The sequence below is a fragment of the Exophiala xenobiotica genome, assembly GCF_000835505.1.
Source record: "Exophiala xenobiotica strain CBS 118157 unplaced genomic scaffold supercont1.6, whole genome shotgun sequence".
Taxonomy (NCBI): Eukaryota; Fungi; Ascomycota; class Eurotiomycetes; order Chaetothyriales; family Herpotrichiellaceae; genus Exophiala; species Exophiala xenobiotica.
Window position 1 is genome coordinate 287,918 of NW_013562489.1, and position 24,301 is coordinate 312,218.

At 52.0% G+C, this 24,301-nt stretch overlaps 10 protein-coding genes across 10 annotated transcripts; 4 read left to right on the forward strand and 6 right to left on the reverse strand.

Annotated features, from left to right (window-relative positions):
- Positions 1-387: 387 nt before the first annotated feature.
- PV05_09393 (uncharacterized protein) lies at positions 388-1,309 on the forward strand (the record flags this gene model as incomplete). The annotated part of the gene is made up of 2 exons (XM_013455729.1): positions 388-1,202; positions 1,276-1,309. 2 exons carry the CDS (start codon positions 388-390, stop codon positions 1,307-1,309), a joined length of 849 nt encoding a protein of 282 aa, XP_013311183.1.
- A 51-nt stretch (positions 1,310-1,360) lies between these two features.
- PV05_09394 (uncharacterized protein) lies at positions 1,361-4,387 on the reverse strand. The gene is made up of 2 exons (XM_013455730.1): positions 3,837-4,387; positions 1,361-3,784 (listed from the first exon to the last, which is right to left on the reverse strand). The coding sequence occupies exons 1-2, from the start codon at positions 4,004-4,006 to the stop codon at positions 1,702-1,704; spliced, it is 2,253 nt and encodes a 750-aa protein (XP_013311184.1). The 5' UTR covers positions 4,007-4,387; the 3' UTR covers positions 1,361-1,701.
- Positions 4,388-4,540: 153 nt separating this feature from the next.
- On the forward strand, positions 4,541-7,893 carry PV05_09395 (uncharacterized protein). The gene has a single exon (XM_013455731.1). It carries the CDS (start codon positions 4,672-4,674, stop codon positions 7,861-7,863), a length of 3,192 nt encoding a protein of 1,063 aa, XP_013311185.1. The 5' UTR covers positions 4,541-4,671; the 3' UTR covers positions 7,864-7,893.
- A 409-nt stretch (positions 7,894-8,302) lies between these two features.
- Positions 8,303-10,770, reverse strand: PV05_09396 (uncharacterized protein; the record flags this gene model as incomplete). Its single annotated transcript, XM_013455732.1, has 6 exons — positions 8,303-8,558; positions 8,768-9,098; positions 9,246-9,633; positions 9,689-9,883; positions 9,952-10,146; positions 10,282-10,770. The coding sequence occupies 6 exons, from the start codon at positions 10,768-10,770 to the stop codon at positions 8,303-8,305; spliced, it is 1,854 nt and encodes a 617-aa protein (XP_013311186.1).
- Positions 10,771-11,590: 820 nt separating this feature from the next.
- PV05_09397 (uncharacterized protein) lies at positions 11,591-13,152 on the reverse strand (the record flags this gene model as incomplete). The annotated part of the gene is made up of 2 exons (XM_013455733.1): positions 11,591-12,627; positions 12,681-13,152. The coding sequence occupies 2 exons, from the start codon at positions 13,150-13,152 to the stop codon at positions 11,591-11,593; spliced, it is 1,509 nt and encodes a 502-aa protein (XP_013311187.1).
- A 251-nt stretch (positions 13,153-13,403) lies between these two features.
- Positions 13,404-14,909, reverse strand: PV05_09398 (eukaryotic translation initiation factor 3 subunit K). The gene is made up of 2 exons (XM_013455734.1): positions 14,702-14,909; positions 13,404-14,504 (listed from the first exon to the last, which is right to left on the reverse strand). Exons 1-2 carry the CDS (start codon positions 14,869-14,871, stop codon positions 13,946-13,948), a joined length of 729 nt encoding a protein of 242 aa, XP_013311188.1. The 5' UTR covers positions 14,872-14,909; the 3' UTR covers positions 13,404-13,945.
- Positions 14,910-15,153: 244 nt separating this feature from the next.
- On the reverse strand, positions 15,154-17,545 carry PV05_09399 (uncharacterized protein). Its single transcript, XM_013455735.1, has 3 exons — positions 17,198-17,545; positions 16,748-17,146; positions 15,154-16,696 (listed from the first exon to the last, which is right to left on the reverse strand). The coding sequence occupies exons 2-3, from the start codon at positions 17,082-17,084 to the stop codon at positions 15,555-15,557; spliced, it is 1,479 nt and encodes a 492-aa protein (XP_013311189.1). The 5' UTR covers positions 17,085-17,146; positions 17,198-17,545; the 3' UTR covers positions 15,154-15,554.
- Positions 17,546-17,706: 161 nt separating this feature from the next.
- PV05_09400 (uncharacterized protein) lies at positions 17,707-18,304 on the forward strand (the record flags this gene model as incomplete). Its single annotated transcript, XM_013455736.1, has 1 exon — positions 17,707-18,304. The coding sequence occupies exon 1, from the start codon at positions 17,822-17,824 to the stop codon at positions 18,302-18,304; it is 483 nt and encodes a 160-aa protein (XP_013311190.1). The 5' UTR covers positions 17,707-17,821.
- Positions 18,305-18,360: 56 nt separating this feature from the next.
- PV05_09401 (uncharacterized protein) lies at positions 18,361-22,040 on the reverse strand. Its single transcript, XM_013455737.1, has one exon. The coding sequence runs from the start codon at positions 21,836-21,838 to the stop codon at positions 18,833-18,835; it is 3,006 nt and encodes a 1,001-aa protein (XP_013311191.1). The 5' UTR covers positions 21,839-22,040; the 3' UTR covers positions 18,361-18,832.
- A 323-nt stretch (positions 22,041-22,363) lies between these two features.
- PV05_09402 (uncharacterized protein) lies at positions 22,364-24,087 on the forward strand. Its single transcript, XM_013455738.1, has 2 exons — positions 22,364-23,052; positions 23,127-24,087. The coding sequence occupies exons 1-2, from the start codon at positions 22,867-22,869 to the stop codon at positions 23,949-23,951; spliced, it is 1,011 nt and encodes a 336-aa protein (XP_013311192.1). The 5' UTR covers positions 22,364-22,866; the 3' UTR covers positions 23,952-24,087.
- Positions 24,088-24,301: the final 214 nt, after the last annotated feature.

The following is a 24,301-nucleotide window of genomic DNA, read 5'->3' on the forward strand; positions in this document are numbered from 1 at the left end:
CCGCGGCAGAAATAAAAGTCAGCCTCAGAAGGTTCGACATGAGGCGTAACATCACCATACAGCAGTAGTTCGCGAACACCGTCAGCCTCGGCAAGAGGCAAGAAACAGATACCGAGTCCTTGCATCGAGATCGGTACATTTCACCAACAGCTCTTGACAATGTTCACTACTACAACGATCAAGCTCGGCTATGCCCAAATGAAATGGAAATGGATGATGAACTGCAAGGCTCCCCTGTCGTCGCAGATGCAAGATCTATTCGTCACTCTCCACCTCCACACTCCAGACACGGCGGAGATGCGGTGTGTGATGATCTCTCGACTTCATGTTTCTGAATCCTGTTCAGTCTATACACAACTTGCACCTACCTGATACTCGTAGGCAAAGATGTCTTCCACCCCCTCGACCCTAACTCCCACCGTCTCAATCCCTTTTCTCAACCTCCCCCCAGAATTGCGCCTCAAAATCTACACATACGTCCTCACCTCCCCAGAGCCCGTCACCATCACTCCCTCAAGCACTACCTCTTCACAATTCTCTCAATTCCTCTCATTCGCCGTCGGACTCGACTCCTCATCATTGTCACCACCTAGCACTCCCACCGCGACCATCCCGTCCCAGAAATTGTTGACCCCCTACCCCGTCTCAGCCCAATTGCTCCGCACCTCCCGCCTCATCCACGCCGAAGCCACGTCCATCCTCTACACAGCCAACACGTTCAACTGCTCCTCTCACTCCGCCCTGCCCATTCTGCTCCAGACGCTAACGCCCGCGACCTCCGCGCTCATCGTACACCTCATCCTCGACTGGGACCAACTCCAAGATTTTTCCTGGTCGCTCTCCAAGCCCGCCACCGTCCACGCGACATCGGGCCTCCAGACCCTCGACCTAGCCACCTGGCGCATGCGCGTGCTCGGCGGCTCGTCCAGCCTCTGGCGCGATGTCAAATCCTACGAGCGCCAAATCTGCCAGGCCGCGCTAGACATCACGCGCAAGCACCCCCGCCTCAAGGTCGTCCTGGCGCGCACGTTCTACAAGCGCTCAAAGGCCAGCATGGACGTATACACTAGTGTCGTGCCGAATACTTGGGGTAGGATCAAGTGGCGGTTCGTCACGGGGGCAGCAGCAGCAGCGAAGGTGGGCGACGGTGGAAATGAGAAAGTGGTGAATCTGCAGGATGAGCTGGACAGGTTGAGTGCCTCGTAAGGTAACCATGCAGAGGGAGCTGCGCGCTCCGACCGCTTGTTACCGCTTGAAGCATATGATTGTTTCCAGGAGTGCTGAACTGTCGGCGCTACTTTGGCAATGAGCATTGACCAACATGATTTCAAAAACCATGACAAAGTCGAATTCGAAATACCCGGCTACTCGACCTTTTCTCTGTCGACTACACCATACGATGCGAGCGATCTCCCGTTCCACGGAGCCAGCAATCGATCAGCGGATTGTACGAACATGACGAAAGCTATCTGAAATTGCCCATCTGATTTCATTCTCCAATACCTCTTGACCACTTCACGCGGTCATCGCTCTGGTTAGAACGAAAAGCTGCCTACAGGGGCTATCAGGCCTGAGCGTCCCCAAAGTGTTCGACGTCTCCAATACTGCCGTCAGTCTTTGGACGACTTGAATTAACATGAATAAATTCCTCATCATCATACAAGAACAATGATTAACTGAGCCAAGTATTGCCAGCATGATTTAGCGAGAAACCTCAACAGTTTGTCCGGTAGCCGCTGTCGCTGCATTAGTACCCGCCTCAGTACTGGCCCGATCCGGAGTGGCTGTATATCGCCCATAAGCCGTAGCCGCCGTCGTGGCGGGCGTGTTTGGTGTGACGGGAGTCCCGGAAGCTTGTCGTTGATACGCGTACGGCGTCTGAGGTTGGCTTGGATACTGTCTCGAAGGGTAGTTCTGTCCGTTGACCACCGGTTTCTGAGGCGATGCCGATCTGCCAACAGTCGCAAAAGCACTATCTTGCGCACGTTGCTGGTAGCCTGGCTGACTTGGACGCTGGGCAAACCCTGGGCTCTGTGTCTGTGTCGCACCAGCGGCATAATTTGCGTAGCCATTCTGCGTCGCTCGTTGGAATTGTTGAATGGTAGTACGATTCGTGTAAGGCGTGCCAGTGGCTTGGAATGGTGTTTGGGAGTACGTCGGGCGCGGGACTGTTGGTGTCTGGTAGTTCGCAGCTCTCGCACCATACCCAGCGGTTGCTGGAACCGAGGCGTTGTAACTTCGCGCCTGAGCATTGTATGCTGGCTGCGTCACCTGGCTTTGCGAATAGCCGGGACGTATCGGCTGGGCTATGGGCGTACGAGCGGGAGCTGAGGTAGCTTGCCGGGCCATTTGTAACCTCCATGTGTAGTCGTCGACTTGTCCTGTTCCTTGATAGTCAGGCGGCTCGACTAAGAGCTTCGTTGAAATATTCAATTCTTCGAGCTGATCTCCGTCCAGTTTGGCCACCGCAAAAGGGGGCAACGATGAGATCAAAATCTTCAGCTGATCCCGCAGCATCTCAAAAACGTCAAATTCGGCATCCGTCGGTGTAGGCTGCGGGACGGGGATTTTGGTATCGAGGGTACGGTTCCTTTGGTACGAGCTCAACGTTTCGATTAGTCCAGAAACTTCCTCAAGCATTTCTTCGGAGTCATGAGAGTCTTCCATAGGCTTGGTGTCTTCTTCGGGCTCGTCAGGCTGAAAGTTGGCGACCACGTCCGCAAAGTCATCCTCCAGGGCCTGGGTTTCTGTGGCCGTCTCTTCCAACTCTTCTGAGCTGAAGAATTTTGACAACTTCTTGTTTCCGTATTTGTGCCACCAGTGACGATTTCTGTCCTCTTCAGAAATCAAGAAACCTCCATTGTCCATAGTGGGCGCAAAGGACGAATACACGGAGCTGAACGATGACCCTTCAGTTGATCTACTCCCTTTCTGCACACCGTTCGCTGTGAGAGCTGTCCTGTAATCGACCGCTCCCAGAACATGTGGTTGTCGAACTTTATCTTGGTCATTCCCTGATCCATAGGACAGCCACTTTCCAGTCTGCAATTTAGTGAACTTGTAATGGTGCTTGGTTTGTGGATTGGTCTCATTAGGATCGACATATGGCGCAAAGTCGAGAGTATTACTCCCAACGATTCTGTTTGAAGAAGGTCGTGGCATCTCCAGCTGTTTTAATCGAGTAGATGGTTGGAAGACAGTGCTAAAAGATCGTTTTTGCGGCTTTGGCTTGGGTGCTTCGCTTCCGAGGGAGGTGAAATCAGTGAGGTTGATTCCGTTCGGGAGAAGTGATTCGTCACTATCTCCATCTTGTGGCTGTAGTTCCAGCCCAGAGAACAATGGCTGAGAGTCCTTGCCCGCCGCGATATGGCTGCGAAGCGAGAGAATGTGCTTCGGGGCTTGCGTGACTGGAAGTGCCTTGGTCAAATCTTCACCTTCTGTCTTGACTGTAATCGTATTGGCAACTTTGGAGGTGTCTACATCGCATTTTGATAGTAAATCCATTACTTTTGCAAATTGTTCTTTTACGCCAGACTCAGAGGGTGTATCCGAGGCTGTATTCCCGTTCACATCTGAGCTGGAAAGGTTGTTCACAATAGCTGCCCCGACAGTGTTGACATCTTTCCTCAATTCATCGAAAGACTTGTAGGCCCCTGCAAGTACCCTCTCTTCGACTGTCTCGCCAACGGATTCGATTTTCGCAAGGCGTACTCTTTTCGCGTCTGGACCTTCGGTGTCTGACAGTGGGAGAGGATGTTTCAGCAAGGAAGGTGTTATGTCGTGTCTATTGAGACAGATTAGCTACACGAAGCGGTAATTTGAAAGATGTGGCATACCTGCGGATCAGCAACAAAGCATCTTTCAGCATAGCTTGTAATGGGAATGATTTTGTGTTCTTGGGCGCAGTCACAGGTTCTGGAGATGTTGTGCGTTTTCGTTTGCCGAGATGGGAAGCCGATATAGAGACGGTGTCTTCCATCTTCGAGACTCCGTTTACTTCGACCATGATCGCGATGGACGAGCCGGTCCACCCCACAGGATATTGAATGGGAGTTTTATTGCGTTGGAGCAGTAGAAGCCCTCTCCAACCACATCAGACGCAGTATGAATGTTCTTTGCGCATTTGTCAATTATTATATTGGTTTTCCTGTGGTGACCGCTGGCTCCGTATCGGCGCAGGCTCAGGTCTTGTCGCGGTCCGCAGAAGATCGGATGGGAATAGGTTTGCAAGGGTTGAAGTGAGGATTCGTGTCGTACGCGTATGGCCGTCCGGACTGGCAAAGGGAAAATGGTGCAATGCACACTAAGTTATTGGGTGTAGAGACGTCGGTGTCTGTGGTGTATCTTCAAGAATCTAGGACCCTTGACTGACTTGAACTCTGCGACGAGATGCACGCGAATCGATCGTGTCAAAGATGCTGGTCTTTTCCAAGCGATTATACAACCCTGTCTTGATTAGGCTAGGCCTAGAGATTATCGCTTGCTGCTTTATAACCGAAGTACAACTCCAATATCCTAGCATCTCGAGAACTCTGGGACTTATTACTCTACGCAGCGACAAGACGAGGAATCGCACGTTCCATGTCTATTGATCACCCATTGTCACCTTTGTCTTGTACGAACAGAAGCATCTGACGATATCTTGTCTCTTTCCATTCGAAGCATCAATGGATGGTCAACGTGCAGTGCGTCTTCTCTACCGCCGCTCGTGCCTTCCAGCGCAGAGCTCGGTTGAGACATGTAGCTGGACCTTCCCCTTCTCGCCTATCGACTCAATACCCTCTCAAGGACGGCGTCACAGTCAGATTCACGGTCGGAATTGTAGTCCGTCAATATGGGGTCCGCCTTAGTTCATCATCCACAAGGCGCTCAACTTCCTTCGCTTCTTTCGCACCATCCGAGTCGAAATCTCCGTCTGCGGCTCCAAGAATATCAGCGGATGAGCTCTCCATACCTACCTCGTCGATCAGCCTTCCGGCTCAGTCTTTTGCAGGATGGCCAGGAGTAAAAGAGCCAGGAACCGAGGGTGATTTTACCATCGAAGAGAAGGAAGCATATGCTGCTACAGAAGTGGATCTGGAGGCCGGCGACAATGCAAAGAACCAACAGTCTGTTCTCCGCAAACAGCTCGATAACCTTGTCTCAGTCTTCTTGCCTTCCCGTGCTCGGCCGAAGAAGACTGACCTTTCGTACGTTAAGCCTGACGACTGGGAGCAGAATCTACGGAAGCTCGAAACTCCAGCTACTTTGCAATTCAGGTCGTCGACTCCCCTCCGGAAAATCCTCCTCGACTACCTTTTTCAGATAGAACCGCTTCTTCGCGGCGGTAAATTTCCGTCGGGGTCGTATGGGGTCGATAGCGAACCGGACATTGTCCTTCAAGCCGTCTTTAAAGAGGAGAACCTCAACACCCTCAGTGAAAGTGGGCACGACGTCACTGATGTGGTAAGCTGGGCCTGGATTTTCTCAGCTCAGAGCGTCGACCTCGCTGTACAGAGGTACATAGCGTTGGCTGCAAATTACCGCGACTCTGGAAATGGACGGTTGCCCAAATTCATTCTGTTGCAAATTCTACGCGCATCACGTATCAGCGCTTTTGCGTTAAAAGGGCTCATCAGAAGTATTTTGACGGAACTTGACTCCTGCAAAGAAGCCCAGCAATATTCCGGATGGGGTTGGACGAGCAGAGTATGTCTGGTGGTACGACTTCTTCGACATGCTCGCCAAGTGGCCCCCAGTTGCTTCAAAGACATCAGCTTGATCATTGAGCATCTGTTTTCTGACCTCTACATGTTTCAGGAGGACTCACTCGGCCCTTCGGAATTAAAACGTCTATCTCATATCTTCAATCGCTTTCTCTCACTGATTGCGTTGCCGACCATCAAGACTTTCGACACTTATCTCTTACAACAAAATGCCCAGCTTGCTCTCATTAGGCTTATGGTGGGATTTAAGCCACAACTACCTCTCACTCGAGAAGGCTATCGAGCGCTTATTTCGGTCCAGTTGATGCATCCCAAGACCGGAGAGGAGCGTGCATGGGCAGAAGCAAAATCTCTAGCTTGGCCACCCTGGCGGCGAATAAAATCTGGAATTGAGCAGGATCTGGAATACCCCGGCAGACAAAGTCGAGCTATGAAATTACTTGGACGGATGAACCAGGCAGGATACACTCATGGTGCTTGGGAGAAAAGTGCTGCTGTTTTGGCAGGATGGGATACAGACAAAAGCCCGACCATTCAGACACGAGCAATCCTGAAGTTACCTCGCCAGCCATGGAAGATGCCAAAGCAGGCGGTCGATTACCTTGACAGCTCGTCTCACGATGCAGCCGAAGTATGGGCAGCACGTATTCAAGCCACCAGGACCCAGAGAGAAGCCTGGGCATCTTTCTGTGCATATGAAAAAGCGACAGAATTGTCTAGAAGACGACATCAACCATATTTTGCCATGTGCGAAAAGTTACTCGCCCAAGTTGCAACAGCAGATTCAGCATTGGGATCGCGATATCTCGCAGGAGATGTAAAAGAAGTATTCGAAGATCCTGTAAGTCCGCGGGATATTGTCTACGTGGACAGAGAAGTGCCTTCCTTGGACGATTTCTACAACGAAATGTTTCGCGCCGGCATTGTTCCTGGAGGCAGACTCCTGAGTGATTTACTGGATCATGCTCCCAATATTGAAGCCGGGTTCTCCTACATTCAGGATAGTCGATGGGATGAAGTGACAAAGGATGTCCTACGGCATGTTGAAAATTATCCCTCGACGATAATTCACGATGCTGTCGACCGAATCCCAAGCCTTTGCTTAGCGGCATTCATCTATCTACTGTGCAGATACGGATATGACAACCATCCGGATTTCTCCATCGCGACCGAAACCTATGACGTGGAAGCAGCACAGTGGACAATCACGAAACAGCCTGTGACCCCTTTGACATACGCATGGAATCTTCTACGAGTCGGAGAATGCACAGATACCCGTGCTTGGAACGCCTTTCTCAAAGGAGCATGGGCGTGCATCCGTGATGCCAATGCTAAGTCGAGAAGTGGCACTATGTCCCACAGCGATGAGCGCACGATCAAGCATGAGGTCTGGCGTTGTCTATGGGAACAGTTCAATCCGAAGACGGAACTGAAGATGCAACCCGACCTCGATTCATTCCGTCACTTGGCCGGGATCATAACTTCTGTTGTCAGGGACGCAAATCATCGGCGACTACATATAGCAAGCAGAAGACTGGGATCACTTGCGAAATCAATCTTTTTGCGCGCAATCTATGGTCACTCTGTTGCGGATTTCCTCCCGCGCCACACGTTACCGATCCTCCTTCTGCCCGAACCAGGCGATTTGAGACTGATGACCAGGATTCTTGTATCAGTTGGCGACATCGAAGGCACAGTCGCTCTGGTGAAATGGATGAATGAGCATGCCGAAGCATATATGTCCAAAGGCAAACGTAGCCTGTCGGTGACTGGCGACGCTCCTGAAGATCAAGAGCTGACCCAGATTCGTTCCGTCCTGTGCATAATAAGGCTATTCTTCGAGGGCAGACCTAAATATCTAGGCGACAAGGAGACATTCTCGTTCGAGACTCCTTTGATCGTGCGACCAGAATTGATCGAAAAGGCAAGAGGTCTTTGCGGATCGCTCCATTGGCCATCGGACGAAGAAGTCGGTATGTTCCTCTTGCGCGAATGGGACTGGTTGCAACGTGTTGCTCGGGCTGTGAAAAGGGCAAGTCTACGACAAGCACCGGAGAATGTTGCACATGACACTGGCGAGAAGGTAGAGAATCACAAGGAGGATGTCGGCGGCTTGGAGAGCGCCAACATGGTCAGAATTAGAAGGCACGTCACATAGTAATCAATTCTATGTTTGATTCTTTTTTGATTAGAAAGAAGGGGGGAGCTCCTTGGCCAGCACCGGTCATCTCTGCAATTTACGTATTAGTCGTCCTTGAACCCCAACGCCATGCTAATGCAGACAGGCAAAGGTCATATCATCCTTTCGAGGCCTCTTTTCCCTGCCTGTCAATCAAGCCACTGCCCACGCACTCGCGACATTCGGAGCACAACCTCAACGTTGCGGCGAAGTTTAAGAAAACAGCACAGCACACCCATCACACCGCGTCAATTCCCTCATAATGTCCGATCCAGTATTCAGATAAATATTTGCCCGTGCCACTCCGCCCGAGCGATGGTCACGGCGGCAGCTCCATCTCTGCGTGCGGGCCGTAGACACCTAAGTAAGGCGTTTTTACCTCTCCAAGGCGCTGCTGTGAGATGACATGACAACAGAACTATTTGGCGGCGAAGTTACTCCTCGCCCTCAGACTGGCGCCATAGTACCACAGAGCCCAAATACCCAGGACGCCGCCGCCCAACAGGCCCCCGAGCACCGAGATGCCGCGGCCGATGCCCAGGTTGACGTACAGCGGGTGCGCGAAGATGACGGCGCCCGCGGCCAGGGAGGAGCGGGTCAGGTCGTTGGCGGCGAACAGGCTGGCGGCGTATTGCGGGTATGTGAGAGGGAGGTACATGAATATGCATTGGAATCTGGGGTGAGTAGCCAATGTTAGCGGAGTAATACTTCTGAGCTTGAGGTAGGTAGTATGGGTAAGGGAAGGGAATGACGACGAAAGTTGGTAGGATGGGCTGTGATACTTTTGATAGGGCTTCAGTGATAGGACGAGGTGCGGGAGAGGGAAAAAGAAAAGAAAGAATGTGTGCTGCGGTAAACTGCGGCTCGAGAGACTCAGACTTACAAGACAAACGCGCCGACAGCATATAGCGTGATCCCGATGATGCCCACGATCCAATGCGTCTGCGGCTCAGCCGTCCAACCGAACCAGAAAAGCCCGGCTGGCATGAGTGTGACGGCGAAGAGGGCGGGGACAAGCCGATGTTCTTGTGCGCGCAGGCCGTTCGCCTTGATGTCCGGTTCGAGGTAGATGTATACGTACGACACGTATATGATGATGCCGATGACACAGCCGACGACGATGCAAGTGAACACGATGCCCAGCTCACCAATGTTGAAGTCGTAGATGCCAATGTACACGAGGGGGAAGGCTTCGAAGAAGGAGTAGTATATTCCTAATGGAAGATTAGTGGATGAAAGACAAGTTCGCTCCAGTCAGAGTCAGAGGCCCAAAGGCATAGGCGCTTCCTTTGATGGTCTGAGAATGCGGAGGCGTGGGAGAGAACCCCTGAGGGATACAAAAAGACGACTTGATGACGTACCATAAATAAGACTTGTGTAAAGATTCGTGAACAGAACAGCCGGATCTTTCAGACAGATCTCGATCGGCTTCCACAACTGATCGATGGCGAGCTTGCTGAAGGACAAATTTCCTTGATCAATCTCGCCCTGGGATTTCAGGTTAGGATTACCGGTGATTTTGCGCAGCCGTTGAGCGCGGCGAAGGAGAATATTTGATGCCGACGTTTCGGGCATGGACATGAACATCAGGACGAAGATGGGAGCCGAACACCATAGCACTTCCCACAGAGCCCAGCGCCACGACTTGGCGACGACGCTGAACCCACTCAGTAAAGGTCCAAGAGCAGGAGCCGAAAACGCCGCCGCGACCCAGGCGGTAAGGGCATATGGAAGTTTGAGCAGGCCGTACTACAGGACATGCGTCAGTAATTCAAGAGAGAAGCAAAAAGGAAGGAGGATGTACCATGTCACCCATTGTGGCACCGCCGGTGGCCAGACATGGAGAGCCCATGAACCCGGTCAAGAATCGCAACACCAAGAGAGTGGCATAGCTATCGGCCAAGGCAGTCGGGATACAAAGAATGACAAAGAGTCCGAAGGAGATGATATAGGGAATATTGCGCCCAAAAATCGGCAGTTCGGAGATGGGTGAGAACAGCTGTTGGCACCAATTGAGTCAGCGGCATGTTTTCGACGTCAAGTAATGAGATAAGAGATGAAGCTCACCATCGGCCCAAAGCCATATCCAAGCACATACATGCTCAGACCCAATGAAGCCTTACTTTGACCGACCCCAAACTTTTCCATGACCATTGGCTCCGCAGACGTATAGATAGCGCTGGCCATGTATACCGCAAAAGTGTACAAGAAGATTATCAGTGCGACCCATGCCTTTTTCCAGCTATTCCAATTTTGAGGGTTCTGCGCCCCATGTCCGTCAGCAAATCTTTATCAAGCGCGAGGCTGAGTGAAGTGGACATCATATAGCTTGGGGTAATGTAACAGGACAAACAAAGGCTTTTCGGTTAGAAGAGGGCTGGACAGGTCTGGACTCACGGCCGGATCATCAGTAGTGTACCAGTCCACTAGTATAACACCGTCAGATGTTCTCTGCGGGGCAATGATGCTGCTCTGTCGTCGCTCGACGGCTTCCTGTTGCTCGATCTCGTATCGTTCGCGGGAGTATGGCAATGTGCGCTCGCGGGTTAAGGTGCGCGTAGTAACCGGACCGACAGCACTATGCACGGCAGATGATCGAGCCGTTGGGATGGTGGTGAGGCCTGGAATGCGGGCCTCGATATCATCCTTGTCGTCGATGGAAGGAATCTGAGAAATCGCCGGGTTGGGAGCGACATTTGCGACAGGGCTCACAGGAGTGGCGTCGGCCTCGATTTCAATCTCTTTCTCTGTGGCCGACGCCTCTTCCCAGGGGATCCTGAAGTTGGCGTCTTCCTCGGGAAAGGCGAAGACCTTGCCTCGTGTGATGAAGTGGATGACCTGCCCCAAAGGCGAGTCTTGGATAACATCTGCCATGGAATTACCCATACTCAAGGAGGTATGTTGAACACAAAGTAAAGCCCTGGAAGAACAAGCAAGACGACGGTACGACTAGAGAGATCGAAGTAAGGAAGAGGGCAGAAAAGTTGGTCCTTATGAACGCTCCAGCACATGGAAAGTAGACTGCTGCTCTGGTGTTGCATGAAAGCTTGCTGCCATTAATCAGCTCTTGAGACAGTATCTGCCAAGGGTAGTATGCATGCCGACCCATCAATCAGAATATTCGCGTCGCCATACAAGACTGCGCACGCCAATAGGACAGCGAGCGGAATGTAGCTCCCCCTGGTGGAGTCATTATGTCCGTATGGCCTGGCGACACGAACATTGTGAAACTTCTCTGTCATCAATAAACATTCTGGACCATTCTGTATTCGATGGACGGGTGGGTTATGATTGCTGCTCGACGACTACCGGTTTCGGATAATACGAGAAGGCTGCTTATTAAAACATTAGCTGCTTGACTAGCTCCAGGTGATGGCTTTTCTCAGTGATTAGTAAACTTACATATCAGGTCGAACATCGTAAAGCAGCCTGAAGAGTGACTGACCACTTCGAAGGATGGAAACCGATTCGTTCTCTGCCGTACCCTTAGATCCCTTTTGGTCTTTCCACCGTGCTGTGGTTACTAAACTCTGCATGGATTCTCGGAGCCAATATTGCACCGATTGGCATCACCCATCCAATAGCGCGATACGTGCGCTGCCCATGTCAGCAAGGCTGCGCCATTCCCTTTTGATGCAACTTACAGACATGACGTATGTCCTTATAGTACCGATGTCTTCGGCCGTACGCAACACTCGTCTTTTGATCAGCGATCGGGATTGTAATCGCAGGTGTTCTCGGGAATAGCAGACACCATGGCATTGCCTCTCCACTTCGATGCGGATTCCCACAATTTGAAATGTCTGGGCTTATCCTCGGGAAACAAGTATGGTGGAATGAAACCGTTGGGCAATGCGACCATCTCAATTTCCAATCTCACATTCGCCTTTCTGTAAAGCGGCAGTAGCTCATTGCATTTGTCGATCATTCTCCGGTGAGCTAGTGACACTTGGCTGATTTCTTCCACGCTCTCACCATCATCGGATATGCTGAGTCGCGGGATTTCGTCATCTTCCCGGTAATATTCATAAGAATATATGAGGTTCTTGAGGAGACGAAGCCCGTGTCTTGCTTTCTCGGTCACGATACAGGTGCCGAAGGGGAACCAGACTCTTCGTCTTGCTTGGAATGGAGGTCGCTCTCCGAGAGGGATCCCAAAGATTTTCAGGGACTCCAGATTGGGAGGCAGCCTTCGCCAAGTCGCGTGGTCGCATTGTACCCGGACCCTTACCAGATTGACCGTTCGAACATCCAGGTCCAGTTGCTTGAGAGCGTGAAATGGAGTAAGATCAAGGTGCTGACCAGCATGATTGATGTTTTGAAACCCCTGTCTTAAGTGACCAAGACTTAACGACAGGTATTCGAGAGAATCAGTGCAGTGTAGAGCTAGGGCGTCCACAAAATGGCCAGGATTCACATTCCCATGCATGCGGCTGCTTCTGGCACTGAAAATGCCGTCGTACCGGATACCTTCGCTGACTTTCAATGATTTTAGAGCCTTGGGGAAGCTTAATAGGATGGCAAGAGAAGGCTCAAAGATATCACACTCTTCGAGGTGCAGATATTCCAGGTTCGTCGACTTGATGAGAGTCTTGTCATTTTGGAAGGGGCGAAGTATTCTGTCTGGGTAGTCGGTGCTCGCACAAGACATGGTCAACGAGCGCAGGTTTGGGTGCAAGAAAAGCATGGCGTATTTGGTCATCGAATAGATTTCTTTTTGGCCGTCCACAAAATGCAGCGTGCCTAGAATGGCATTGTTAGATTTGATCGTGCCCAGGGCTGGAGACCGCGCTTACAGCTTCTCAGACTGGGCAGGACCCGGTCTCCTTTGGGAACAACAGCCGACGCACTTTCGAAGATACGTTCGTACCTGTCCTGGAGGTTGACCCAAGCCACTCTCTCCTCCGGGAATTTGGCGTTGCAGTCAGGGGTTTCAAGACATAGATCCTGCAGGTTGCGCATCCGGCCGATGTGTGGTGGCAGAATGTCCAAGCCTTCGTCCTCTCCAAACTTGGTTGAGACGAGAAGAGATCGAACCCATGTTGCACGACGCGGGTTTGCGTAGAGAGCTGCAGAGAGAGCGGCGGCCTGCTGACCATTCAGGATCTTGATAGAGTGATACAGGAATGGTTCCGCGAGGTCGTCAAAGAGTTTGGAGACCAGGGTAGCGTTGCGGAGGGTTTTAAAATCAAGGAAACCGAATATTGTAATGAGAACTTCATCCGGAAGATTGAGTAGGAAGAGAGGAGTTGGCATGGCTGCAATCATGATGGCCCCGGAAATGGAAGACTCGGATCCGCCAGACTTCAAGTTGTAGGTGGCCAGGCAGGCAGTTTGTTAGGCTGGCATGGCAACAGATGGTGATGTGATCTGGATAAACGATGGGTACTGCTACTGAATGGGAGTGCACAGATGAGAGTTTGTATGGTCGTGAAAAGAAGTTGGTGTGATGTTTTGAACATGAAGAGGAATGGGAATAAAGACGTGATACAGTGTCATACCTGATGATCATCATTCAACCCAAGACGCGCCACAGTTTCTGCCAAGACCCAAGAACCTCCTGCATTTCTGGGGTCCTTTGCCTTGATTTGAACGCTACCAGTGGTACGGAGTACGGAGATAGTAGGAAACCCAGTGAACTGCCACCACGAGACAATACAAGTACTTGCAATTTTCGCATGGATCTATGTCGAGCCAGAAAACGTAGCCGCCCTCCAGCTCAATTCCATCAGAACCTTTGACCGGAGTAAACGAATCAGCCAAGCATATCACCCTCGTTCCCTCACCCCCGACCCTTCCGTAGCCCATTCGACCGGCAGGCCTGAGCCCTTCCCAGAAAGACCGCAAAGCCAGACGTTCGGTTGGGATCTAACGAGCATTGCCATTCAAGATTGGATGGGACATAGGTCTCAGGACGTCTTCCAGGCCAAATTGCCCGTCACTCGATCAGAATCCGCCCAGACTCCCAGTAGGTGCCAGTGAGACGATCCCGGATTTGTACTGCTCGTGCCCAGACACATATCATTGCGCCATACGTCCTTCATTTCAAGGTATCTGTGTCTCATGCCGGAGCCTCGTAGCCTCTTCTGAAGACCCTGCTAAACATGTCTACACCAACTCTTTCGCCCTTGACTTCGCTCTTGGCCTCATTCTCGGCATTGGCTGGTATTTCAACCTGTTGCCCTTGTACTCTCCACCCACAAGCCGTCTGAGTAAATTTGGCTAATGTGTCTCCTCGTAGATCCAGCCATCCGCTCAGGACACCCAGATCAATCTGCCGAAATGTCTTTCCTACCTCACCAGCGATCCGTATTCTAACCAGATCTTCAAACCCTGCGACGTCCGCGTAGAGGTCTGCATATAGATCGTCCGACTCCAGCGTCGACCAGAACGCGTCATATTGTGCGGATTCGAGCAAAGTATTCAACCGCGTGAGTTTTTGTATGGATTCGGTGAAATCGGTGGTAGGGACCGAGGTGTTTCCCGGCTGGTATGGAATAGTCGAGGGAGGTAGGAGGCTCAGGCACAGAGAAAAGGCAGGCGACGGGAAGACAGTGAGAGCCTTGACGAGGATGTTGGTGACGGTTTCAGGATGCAGGAGTTGCGGATTGAACTGGTATCTGGTCGGCAAGTCAGCACTCGCTCTTGGGTGATATAACAGTAAAATCCAAGCATGTTTCTTCCGGCGTTCAGATAGAGCTAATAATTTCAATCTCCATGGCTCCCGTGGGATAAAGTCGGGTAATAGGAAACGTGGTATGAAAAAATTCTCTTCATCACATAGCCACAAAGGTTCTGCATCGCGAGAGTCCCTTACAATTTCAGTAGCGCCAGGCATGCGTATGTATCAAAGAATTTCTCCTCGCATTGCTGCGTGACATATTCCTGAAAAGTCGTCGTCGTTTCAGGGTTGTATCGATTTAGGTTGTTGAGAATTTGGTCAATATGCTCAGGCCGTTCTTTGCATTTATCAAAGGCTTGAGGCATCTTGAAAGAGTCTTGGGTGGGTTGTGGCAGGCGTGGTAAGGGAAGTGGTCGATTCTCAACTGCGCCGTCTTCACGAGAGATGAATTTCGCTGGCGAGTGCGCTCATCGTCCAGTCGGGCAGGTTGTGGCGAGTTTTGCCAAGCCTTGGTCGGCTAAATTAACCAGGCTCGCTAGATCGCTAGGTATCGTCGACGAGGCTGCCTGTCAATCTTGTGCGCATCGACAACTCGAAGAGAGGACGGAGCTGCAGAAATGAGGTAGAATATGGCTACATTGGACGCTGTGAGTTTGAATGCTTCGTCAGGTTCCGTCAATTGTTATTGGCAGTCTAAGCTATCGATTGTGTGAGAGAACCGAGTATTAATGATAATAGTTCTGCCTCTGTTGCCGCAGGAGTGGTCCAGGACTCCCTCCCAGTTCTTCGAAAGCAATCCGCGTTCAGTTCAGACACTCTTTGCGCCATGTCCAGGGCTAGGCCGCAGCGATGATGAGCCTTTCTGCACAGCAGACAAATCCTTTCCCAAGCTACCCAGAGTCTTGACGACAGCATCCCGATTCTGCGGTCCTGGGCTAGGAGAACGTGGAGTTCTTGCTTCTGGTGTTCGAGGCTGCGGTGTACGTGCTTGAGGTGTATTCAGCTGGGACTTTGACAGTTTCGATCTCATGTCATGCTCGGTCTGGCACTACCGCCCAAGCAGAGACCCAAGCATCCCAGCATGAGCGTGACCGGCAAGATGTTTGACATGATCTGCCACTTCTTCAGGTTGCACAAACACTCTCCACACGTGGTCCGGTACATCCTTGAAAGCATCGACGAATCGTTGGTTCTTGTTCTTGGCCTCCATGTTCGGAGCATCGATGACCTTTCTGATGTAGATGGCCTTGATCCATTCCGGATACTTGGTGTACATCTGAGCATAGGTTTCAGGATCTGATTGAGTCGAATCACCAATGCAAATGAACTGGCGTTTGGGAAGCCATGACTGTATCTTCTCAATCCGACTCGTCTTATACGCTTGCACACCTTGCGTGAACGACTGCAGCAAGCCTCCAAAGGCCATCCAGGAGGCATCTCGTAGAATGATTGTTCCGAGTGTGTAGTTCTGACGGATGAAGTCGTGGAGGAAAGTATATAGGTTGTAGGGCGACGCTGAAAGATAGAACCACGCAGGATTGTTGAAAGCTTCGTTCAACACTTTGTAGAACTCTGGCATGCCGGCAGTCGTCTTGGGTTCTTCTGCAAATGTGGTTTGTAGGATTCCAGTAGGATTCGGAGTCTGCGTAACCTTGATGGTGTCATCAATGTCGGAGAGAATAGCCCACCCTTCAGGGCCAACGAAACGTGTTTCTGATTTGATATCGGGGAAAAGGTCATCCACACTTCTACAAACCACCGTCTTGCCGTCAGCATTGTCAGAACCACCGGTGAGCATGATCTGGCTACTGATGCCGTTCGAGTTCGATGGACCGAGGAGCCTCTTGTGTGGACTTCCTTCTGGACTGGGGCACGGAATCTCGATCTCGATCGTTCTGGCAGGCGCTATTGCCATCACGAAAGGCTTGAGCCGTTCTTCGATTCTTTGGGTAACAGTGGGATCGGCACCCGCCTTGCCGTCGATACCAAGGAGATCCGCAATGTTGCTAACATATTTTGTCAGATCCTTGCGACCTTCACGGAAGTAACAAGCGACGAATTCCGCCTCCCAAGGTTGCGAGGTATCTGTGCCCGGCTTGACCGGTCTGTATGCGGTGTTGTCGAGAATCCATACTATGTTCTCTTTTGGGGTGGCCTTCTTGCCAAATGGATTCTTGGGACCAAGGATACCTCGAGACAACATTAGCAGGAGTTATCGATCATTCAGCCAGTAATACGTACTTGTGCCCTTGTCAATGAAGCCCATTTCCGATCTGTCAAATCGTTTCGGTAGCTTGGCCTCGACTTCGACGAAGTTGGCTTGTTTGCGGGATTCGGCTTCAAGAGGTGTTTCGTGCAGACTTTGATCAGCACGGTCGCCGAGCGGCGACTTGCTTTTTGACCTGGGCATCTTGGGAAGATGCCTGGAGGAATCAGGTGGCTGAATGAAGTGTTGAACAAACGGAACTCGTGATGGCACACGAGGCTTGCAACGATAACAATAGGTGGGCAGGGGCAGAATGAAAGGATGAAGTGATGTGTGATGGGGAGTGAGTGAGGAAAAAGAGAAGAGAGACATGAATGGCCACGGGACTAGACGAAGGTGCTGTACACAAGACTGGCTGGCAGGCACGAGGTCAACTAGATCGTCAGCAGGCGCAAGTTGAGCGTTTCAATATGCAAGTGGCTTACAGTAAAAGCGCTGTCTGACAAGGAACCTTCCAAAAACTTATGTTTAGTCTTACCATTCGAATTCAGCTTCTCGATCGGCCAGAGAGACTTGCTGGGTGAGCTCGAAAGCGCTGTGAGATCTCAACCAGCGATTGTTGCATAGAAGGGCAATGTGCTCGAATGAAGGGGTTGCAAATGTGGCCGGTGAAGGGAGAAAATGCCTCACGTCAGACCGTCAAGCTTGTTCTGTCGCCAGGCTCATCAAGCAAGAGGGCAGTTGCCAAGGAGACGCAGAGAAAATCCTAAGACATATCGACGAGTCTTAGCTAAAGATCAGTTAGAAAAGATCTTGAGGCTGGTGAGGCTGAGACTGCCAGCCAAGTCACGGATGATTGACACGAGGAGCTGAGCGGACGGATCTCAACGCCGCCCGAGGAAGACGGCACAGAAGTTGGCAACACCCTGGGTTGATTGGCCAGCAGGACCAGCAACCAGTACAGCTGCGCATGACATCACGAACGACAACGAGGGCATTGATGACCAGCAGCTCGCCATCGCGTTGCAGACTTGCTTCATGAAGCCACATCGATCTTCACCATTTCTGCGGATGGTCGAGCACGGCAGCGTACTGCACCATCTGACACAATGGGCATCCCATACAGTAAAGAAATCAATGCGGCATTCGAACAGGTGACGCCACTGGTAGCGGCCGGGTTTGAAGTTCTCCAGACCACAAAAGACATTGCGATCCTGTTGGCTTTCATCCAGGTACTGACCGTTGCTATTCTGGCTTTCATCTTGCTCGCTCTTCTGGCCTTGCTGGTCACCATTAATCCAGACATGGACAAAGAGCGAAGAGAGCTGGTGACCCCGACCCTCATCTGGCTGGTCAGCTGGGTATACGCGTATGGCACACCAATAAAGTGGTTGCTCCGGATTCTTCTTCTGGTGGCCTCGGTCGGTTTCTGCCTGTTCCTCTGGCATGGATCTTTGGCTGGCGTCAAGGCTCCAAACTCTGAAGAAGCCGAGTCTGGCGAAACGCCCGTAGAACAACAGTCGAAGTTGGATGATGCTAAAGACAAAGGTAAAGGGAAGGCAAAGGACAAAAACAATGATAAGGACAAATGAAGCACTAGAAGGAGACGGGTCTGGCGTAAGTCGCTCACTTGAGGGAGCCTTGTTGACCGATCAATGGAGGGCTGACTCCTCCAACGTCTGCAGCAGTGTGCGCCGAAAGGGAAGAATGATGATTATTTGGTAGGATCGTTCATTGATTTTTGCACCATAACAGCCTGTTGGGACAATCCACCTTTTCGATTTGGCGAGGACGAATGTTGGTTGCAGCAAATCGTTCAGCATGGTACTCGTACATAGCCCGCGATAGCCTCCATCAGCCTCCATCAGCCTCCATAGCCGGCGTGCGCCACGAGGCTTGTCTGGCCAGATCAGCATGATAGCAGGCAGGGTTGGATCCCGCGCCTCCTGATCTTTCCAGGTACCGTAGGCCTCAAGTCTTCGCTACCAGGGGCCATCTTAACCATGCTGGTGGGAAGTGTATGACATCCGATCCGCCTTACGTTCAAGGCTCAAACAGCCATAGGAAGGATTCCCTACTCAACGCGTACTGGCGTCCCATCATTTCTCACAACGCGAATTCTATGAATATGCTTCAATGACACTTCGAGGCTTGGTGTACTTCCCAATGGGCACGTACTTGATTTCGTGAAATCCCATCGAACCTGGACCACCCAGCTCCAAACCTCTGGGAGTATCCGTCCACCGAGGGGATGCTGAGATGGCCATTATTATGACTCTCAAGCCATATTTGAATTCGGGCGTCAATAAGCCGCAGCCGGTCTCTGCGTCGAGCACGACTATCAGATCTGGCACCGCCGCCAGCACCGACACTTTGCCATCTGAGTCCGTCGCCTCGACAAAAGCGTTTTCGTTCTTGAAAGGAACCCTGACTGTCGACTTGGACCCGTCGCTTAGGGTGCCATCCACTTCGACGACTCCGTATGTGTGGCCGGTCTTGAGCACACGTTCCACACTGGTGATTTTGCCCTCGGCCAGGATTTTTGCGCTCTCAGAACCACCGACTGCCTCGACAATTCTTTTGGCCCTGTCTGTGATGTTCCTTTCTAGCGCGATCGCCCTACCTATCCACCAGGCTAAGGATACCGTGTTGAGGATGGCCTGTTCTTGGACTATTTTGGCGGACTTCGGTGGACCCGCGTGACCGGCTCGACATCCCATCTCAACACAGGCAGCTCGCAGCGCACTATCAACCAATCTATCGGTTCTGCTGGAGGTCATTGTCATGAATGAGCCGTCTCCGCTCGCGATGGTTGCAGGCAACAGTGCTTCCCCCTTCGGACTGCCATACACGTTGACCGTCGTCTGCCAGCCGGTGGGGTATGCTCTACCCATGTAGTCGGCATCGACGCATGGCACTCCGTGTGCCGCTGCAACTTCGAGGTTGACGAGTCCATTTGCACCACCGATCTCCAAAGCGAGGAAGCCTTGGACCGGGGCGTAGCCCATAACTCGAGTCAACTCGTCATGCGCCTTGTTGCATTCATTGGCTTCCATCCGCTCCATGCTGACTTCTGGACTGCCTAGACAGCCCGTCCAGCCGAGCATGGCACTACCTGGAAGATCTGACGCTGAGACCACCTTCATAATACCTGGCGACTTCTCCAGGATTGACTTGATCTTGAGGTATTGCTGGTAGGGTTCTCCGCCACCTCCACAGCCTAGAATCTTGTTGCCATTCGAAATCCATTCGATGTCGGTCAAGGATAACACCCACTGCCGTTCCACAATCTTGGGCTGATAGCTACTAACATCCACAGAATCTGGCATATCCACGAATTCGTCACCGATATATCCTGTTCGATGACCATCCTGCTGAGGCTCTTCTGGCAAGTCGCTGGCACCAATCTTGCCTCCTTTCGAAGTCCTGACCACATCAAGCACTCCGACTGCCTTGATTAGTATTCGTGCTTTGGCGTCGACATACTGGATCGGAAGAATGGTTATCTCGGCAATCTCGATCGTTTCTCTTTGCGCTCCATTTTCGACTGCCGCCTCAATGGCCAGTTTCGTCACGGCATCCTGTGCCTGCTTCAACGTTTGATGAGATGTGTCTGCCACGGTGTCCACCACACCAGATACCCGGGATATGGCGGCGCCCACTGCGTTCGCGACTTCGCCGCCCTTCACCTTCCGTACCGCACGAACGCCGGCAAGAGGTTTGTTGGTATCGATCAATATGGCACCGCCTCCGACGATCAATACGTCCACATCCCCCTTCTGGACCTTGGTTCGGTCGACCACTTCTTCCACCATCCGTCGCATCTTATCCTTGGCCTTTTCGACCAGCTCAGGCGTGAGGTCTTTCAAGTACGCAGGGTTTCCCAGGCCTTTGAGCGGGTTATCGTTGGAGGGCGAGTGCAGTTCAGATGCCGCGACGATATCGGTAGCTGTCAAAACATCTCCTCCGAACAGACGAGCCTTCTGGGGTAGTTCCAGAGCGACACTTTCGGGACCAACCATCAAATCCTCTCCTGAGGCCCTTACAATGCTTCCGCCTCCTAAACCGATACTCTCCACGGCGGGCAATGCGAAATTGGTACGCACTCCTCCCACAAGGCTCATCAAGGAGCTCATTCTGGGCAGGCCATTCGGGAGCAACAAGCCGCTATCCGAGGTCGTTCCTCCAATATCGATGACCACAAGGGCATCTTGGCGTCCATCAAGTCCACTCGCCTCACTGCTGGCCGCATGCCACAGAAATTCACCACCTCGGATGGAATTTGTCGGCCCTGAATTGAATGTTCGGATAGGAAGGTCGATCGCATCCGGAGCACTGAGGACACTTCCGTCGTTTTGCGTGAGGTAAAGCGTGCAGGGGTCCCCCAGGAAGATGTCCTCCATGGCTCTCTGGAATCCGGATATTGTGCGCTCGGCAAGAGGTCTCAGTGCTGCATTTAAGATCGCGGCGTTCTCTCTCGCAAGAAAGCCAACGGACGAGATCAGATGTGACAAGGTGACTCGAGGTCGGTTTGGAAGACCAGACTCCGTACACAACTCACTCATTCGGTCGATGAGGATCTTGCTAGCTTTGATCTCATGTGCAGAGTTCAGAGGCGAGTAGATGCCCGAGATGACAACGTTGAAAATGCCGGCTTTGACCAGTTCCTCGGCCACATGTCTCAGCTCGACCTCGTCGATTGGGGAGATCTCGGTGCCAGAGATCTGATGTCCACCCTGGCAGAAGAAAGGCTTTGTCGCGATGAGTCGACGCAAGTCCTTGGGAAAGTCGACAAACGGCGGTACTCCGAGTCCGAAGCCATCCTCACCGCCGCCGCAGAGCCGAACGACCCCGACGCGTTGAAGGGACGGAGAGCGCTGAACCACTGCATTCACGAAATGGGTCGTGCCTATAATGACACAGCTGATGGCACTCAAGGGCACGTTACTCGCGGAAACGACAGCGTGGACTGCTTCTGCGATGCCCGTCGTCACGTCTGGCGTTGTTGGCGCTTTGTGAGAGGCAATGATTTGGGTTGGTGAAAGGGAGATGAGTACGGCGTCTGTGTTCGTACCTCCTACATCGACGCCGATGCGATATTTGTCAATGTTGCCTATGCTACCCATGATTCAAACCCGATGTGGCCTTCAGCGCGCACTGTGCTTGGCCCTGATCAGGAGAGGTTGTACTTGCAGTTGTCTTATCTGTTGGGACTGTCACAGTAGCGGATCCGCCCTGAGTCATGTCAACACTTGAAAATATATCTCCATGATCATCTCCTTCAATCAGAAGAATGCTATGAGATGTTGGCCGATGAAGAAATCCAAGATAGTTCGGCTATCAATGGTTGGACCGGACACCGGATTTGATATCGCGGAGTTGAGCGAGAAGTGGTTATTCACACCGCTGGTGCATACCGTGCTGCTTGATACCGAGGTACTTCGCCTATCATGTCAACGACTCCAGCATCCAGCTGTGGACCGTCGGGAGCGGGTCTCATCCAGGTCACCAGAGGCTCTTCTATGGTCGGCCAACAATCTGTCAGTTGGCTATGGACTTTTGGGGATCCTGCTCGCCTGACCGCTGCCCAGTCCCATTGATCGACGGCTATCCGTCCTGTGGCTTTCCCCCATCATTCCTTCACGTCCACCCAACGTCCACGAATGATCTTGCCTTGGAACCGCGGACGGCACTTGCTTATCACGGCGTGCACGGCACAGTTCGAGACTCTGGAATCTTCTCTTACTGATCACGCTCTAGGCCCTTGATGGGTGTTGGCGTTTGATGTTCGCGTGGCCTCGGTCTCGCCAACGATCGGCTAACTGCGTATGCCACACCCATATCCACCCCGAGCCTGTAAAAACCCGCTGGCCTTTGGAGATATATCCGTATCTATCGGCCAGATGGGTTTCATACTCATATGATATGTCAGTCTCGTCGGCCAACTTGAACACTCGCATAACCGGTAATAACCAGCAGTTCGAACCACGCCACTACTGTCAACGTTAAGATAAAAGTGGTCGAGATTATAGTGCCTGAGATCACTGTGCTACAGATAACCGCGCACGAAATCATCTTGCTCGAATGACCACCGTGGAAGGCGAATAATCTTTACGGATCCTCGAGGAAGGGAAAAAAGACGATAGCATCAACCATGGCCATCAAACCCGCCGCAGAACTTGCGATACCCATCATCGACCTTGAGCCCATGCGCTCGGGCACTTGTAAGGAAGCACACGAGACAGGCAAGAAGGTCTTCGAAGCCTTTCGAGATGTAGGTTTCGCATACATCAAGAACCATGGTCTACCCCAGGATCTGCTGGACCAAGCATTCGAATGGGTAAGCAAATCACTTGACTTGACTATTTAAGAACACGCTGGACATATTGTTCTGACCTTCACTTGACTCGACAGAGCTCAAAGTTCTTTGATCTGCCTCAAGCAGATAAAGACAAGGCCCCTCACCCGCCGTACGGCTGGTGGCACCGCGGATACTCGGGCATAGGGCGCGAGAAGGTGGTGCAGATGGTGTACGACCCGGAATCGATCGCCGACCTGCGCAAATGCCCGGACTTCAAGGAATCCTTCGAGCTGGGCCGTGAAGACGACGAGCACACGCCCAACATCTGGTTCCCAGAAGAAGTCCTGCCGGGGTTCCGCGCATTCATGACGCGGTTTTTCGAGACGTGCTACACTGTCGAACTGGATCTGTTGAGGGCCATCGCGCTGGGCATGGACCTGCCCGAAGAGTTCTTCCGCGAATACCACACGAAAAAGGACAACCAGATCCGACTGCTGCACTACCCTCCCGTCGAAGCCGAGCTGCTGCGCGACGGCAAAATGGAGCGGATCGCCGCGCATTCAGATTTCGGGACTATGACGCTGTTGTTCCAGGACGAGGTCGGCGGGCTCGAGGTCGAGGACATGCACGAGAAGGGCAAGTTCAATCCGGCCCCCTTCGTGCCGGGTACGATTGTCGTGAATATTGGCGATTTCTTGCAGCGCTGGAGTAACGACACGCTCAAGTCGACGCTGCATCGCGTCAGGGCACCGCCGATGGACAAAAGTCAGGGCAAGGGAATGACTAGGGCCCGCTATTCGATTCCCTATTTCGTCACGGCCGATCGTGAGAAGACGATCGATTGTATTCCGGGTTGTTACGGCGAGGGGAGGCCCAAGAAGTATGAGCCCATCAATGCGAGGGAGTATATTGAGATGAGGTTGAATGCGACGTACTAGGACACAAGTAACGGGATCGTAGTACTACATTCGAAAATCATCAGAGACACCGCTGTAGTAATTTGTCGGATTTGGACGTCGCTGGCCATCAAAATTAACCTAGTGCCTCCTTCTTAAGTCAAGTTAGGTATACGTGGTGTGCTTACGAGTAGAGGTGGTCGATCTGACAGGAACCCTTCTCCCCCGGCCGCTGAGCTAGCCCCTTACTCTGGGCACAGCTGTTTAGCTACAGTTCTCCCGGGACTCTTGGGCAAAGAACAGAGCATTGTTCAGCCTTCGACTTTGACATAAAATGATCAAGTTGCAGACGTGTTGGGACTTCCCTGAAACCATGGGCAGAAACAGAGAAC

Bases quoted from the DNA above. Each gene is read 5' to 3' on its own strand.
- PV05_09394 (XM_013455730.1), bottom strand. From the start codon at position 4,006: ATGGTCGAAGTAAACGGAGTCTCGAAGATGGAAGACACCGTCTCTATA. The intron at 3,785-3,836 runs GTATGCCACATC...CTGTCTCAATAG, and splicing joins GCTTTGTTGCTGATCCGCAG to ACACGACATAACACCTTCCT.
- PV05_09395 (XM_013455731.1), top strand. From the start codon at position 4,672: ATGGTCAACGTGCAGTGCGTCTTCTCTACCGCCGCTCGTGCCTTCCAG.
- PV05_09398 (XM_013455734.1), bottom strand. From the start codon at position 14,871: ATGCCTCAAGCCTTTGATAAATGCAAAGAACGGCCTGAGCATATTGAC. The intron at 14,505-14,701 runs GTAAGGGACTCT...CTTGCCGACCAG, and splicing joins TGCCTGGCGCTACTGAAATT to ATACCAGTTCAATCCGCAAC.
- PV05_09399 (XM_013455735.1), bottom strand. From the start codon at position 17,084: ATGTCTCTCTTCTCTTTTTCCTCACTCACTCCCCATCACACATCACTT. The intron at 16,697-16,747 runs GTACGTATTACT...TGTTGTCTCGAG, and splicing joins CTTCATTGACAAGGGCACAA to GTATCCTTGGTCCCAAGAAT.
- PV05_09401 (XM_013455737.1), bottom strand. From the start codon at position 21,838: ATGGGTAGCATAGGCAACATTGACAAATATCGCATCGGCGTCGATGTA.
- PV05_09402 (XM_013455738.1), top strand. From the start codon at position 22,867: ATGGCCATCAAACCCGCCGCAGAACTTGCGATACCCATCATCGACCTT. The intron at 23,053-23,126 runs GTAAGCAAATCA...TTGACTCGACAG, and splicing joins TGGACCAAGCATTCGAATGG to AGCTCAAAGTTCTTTGATCT.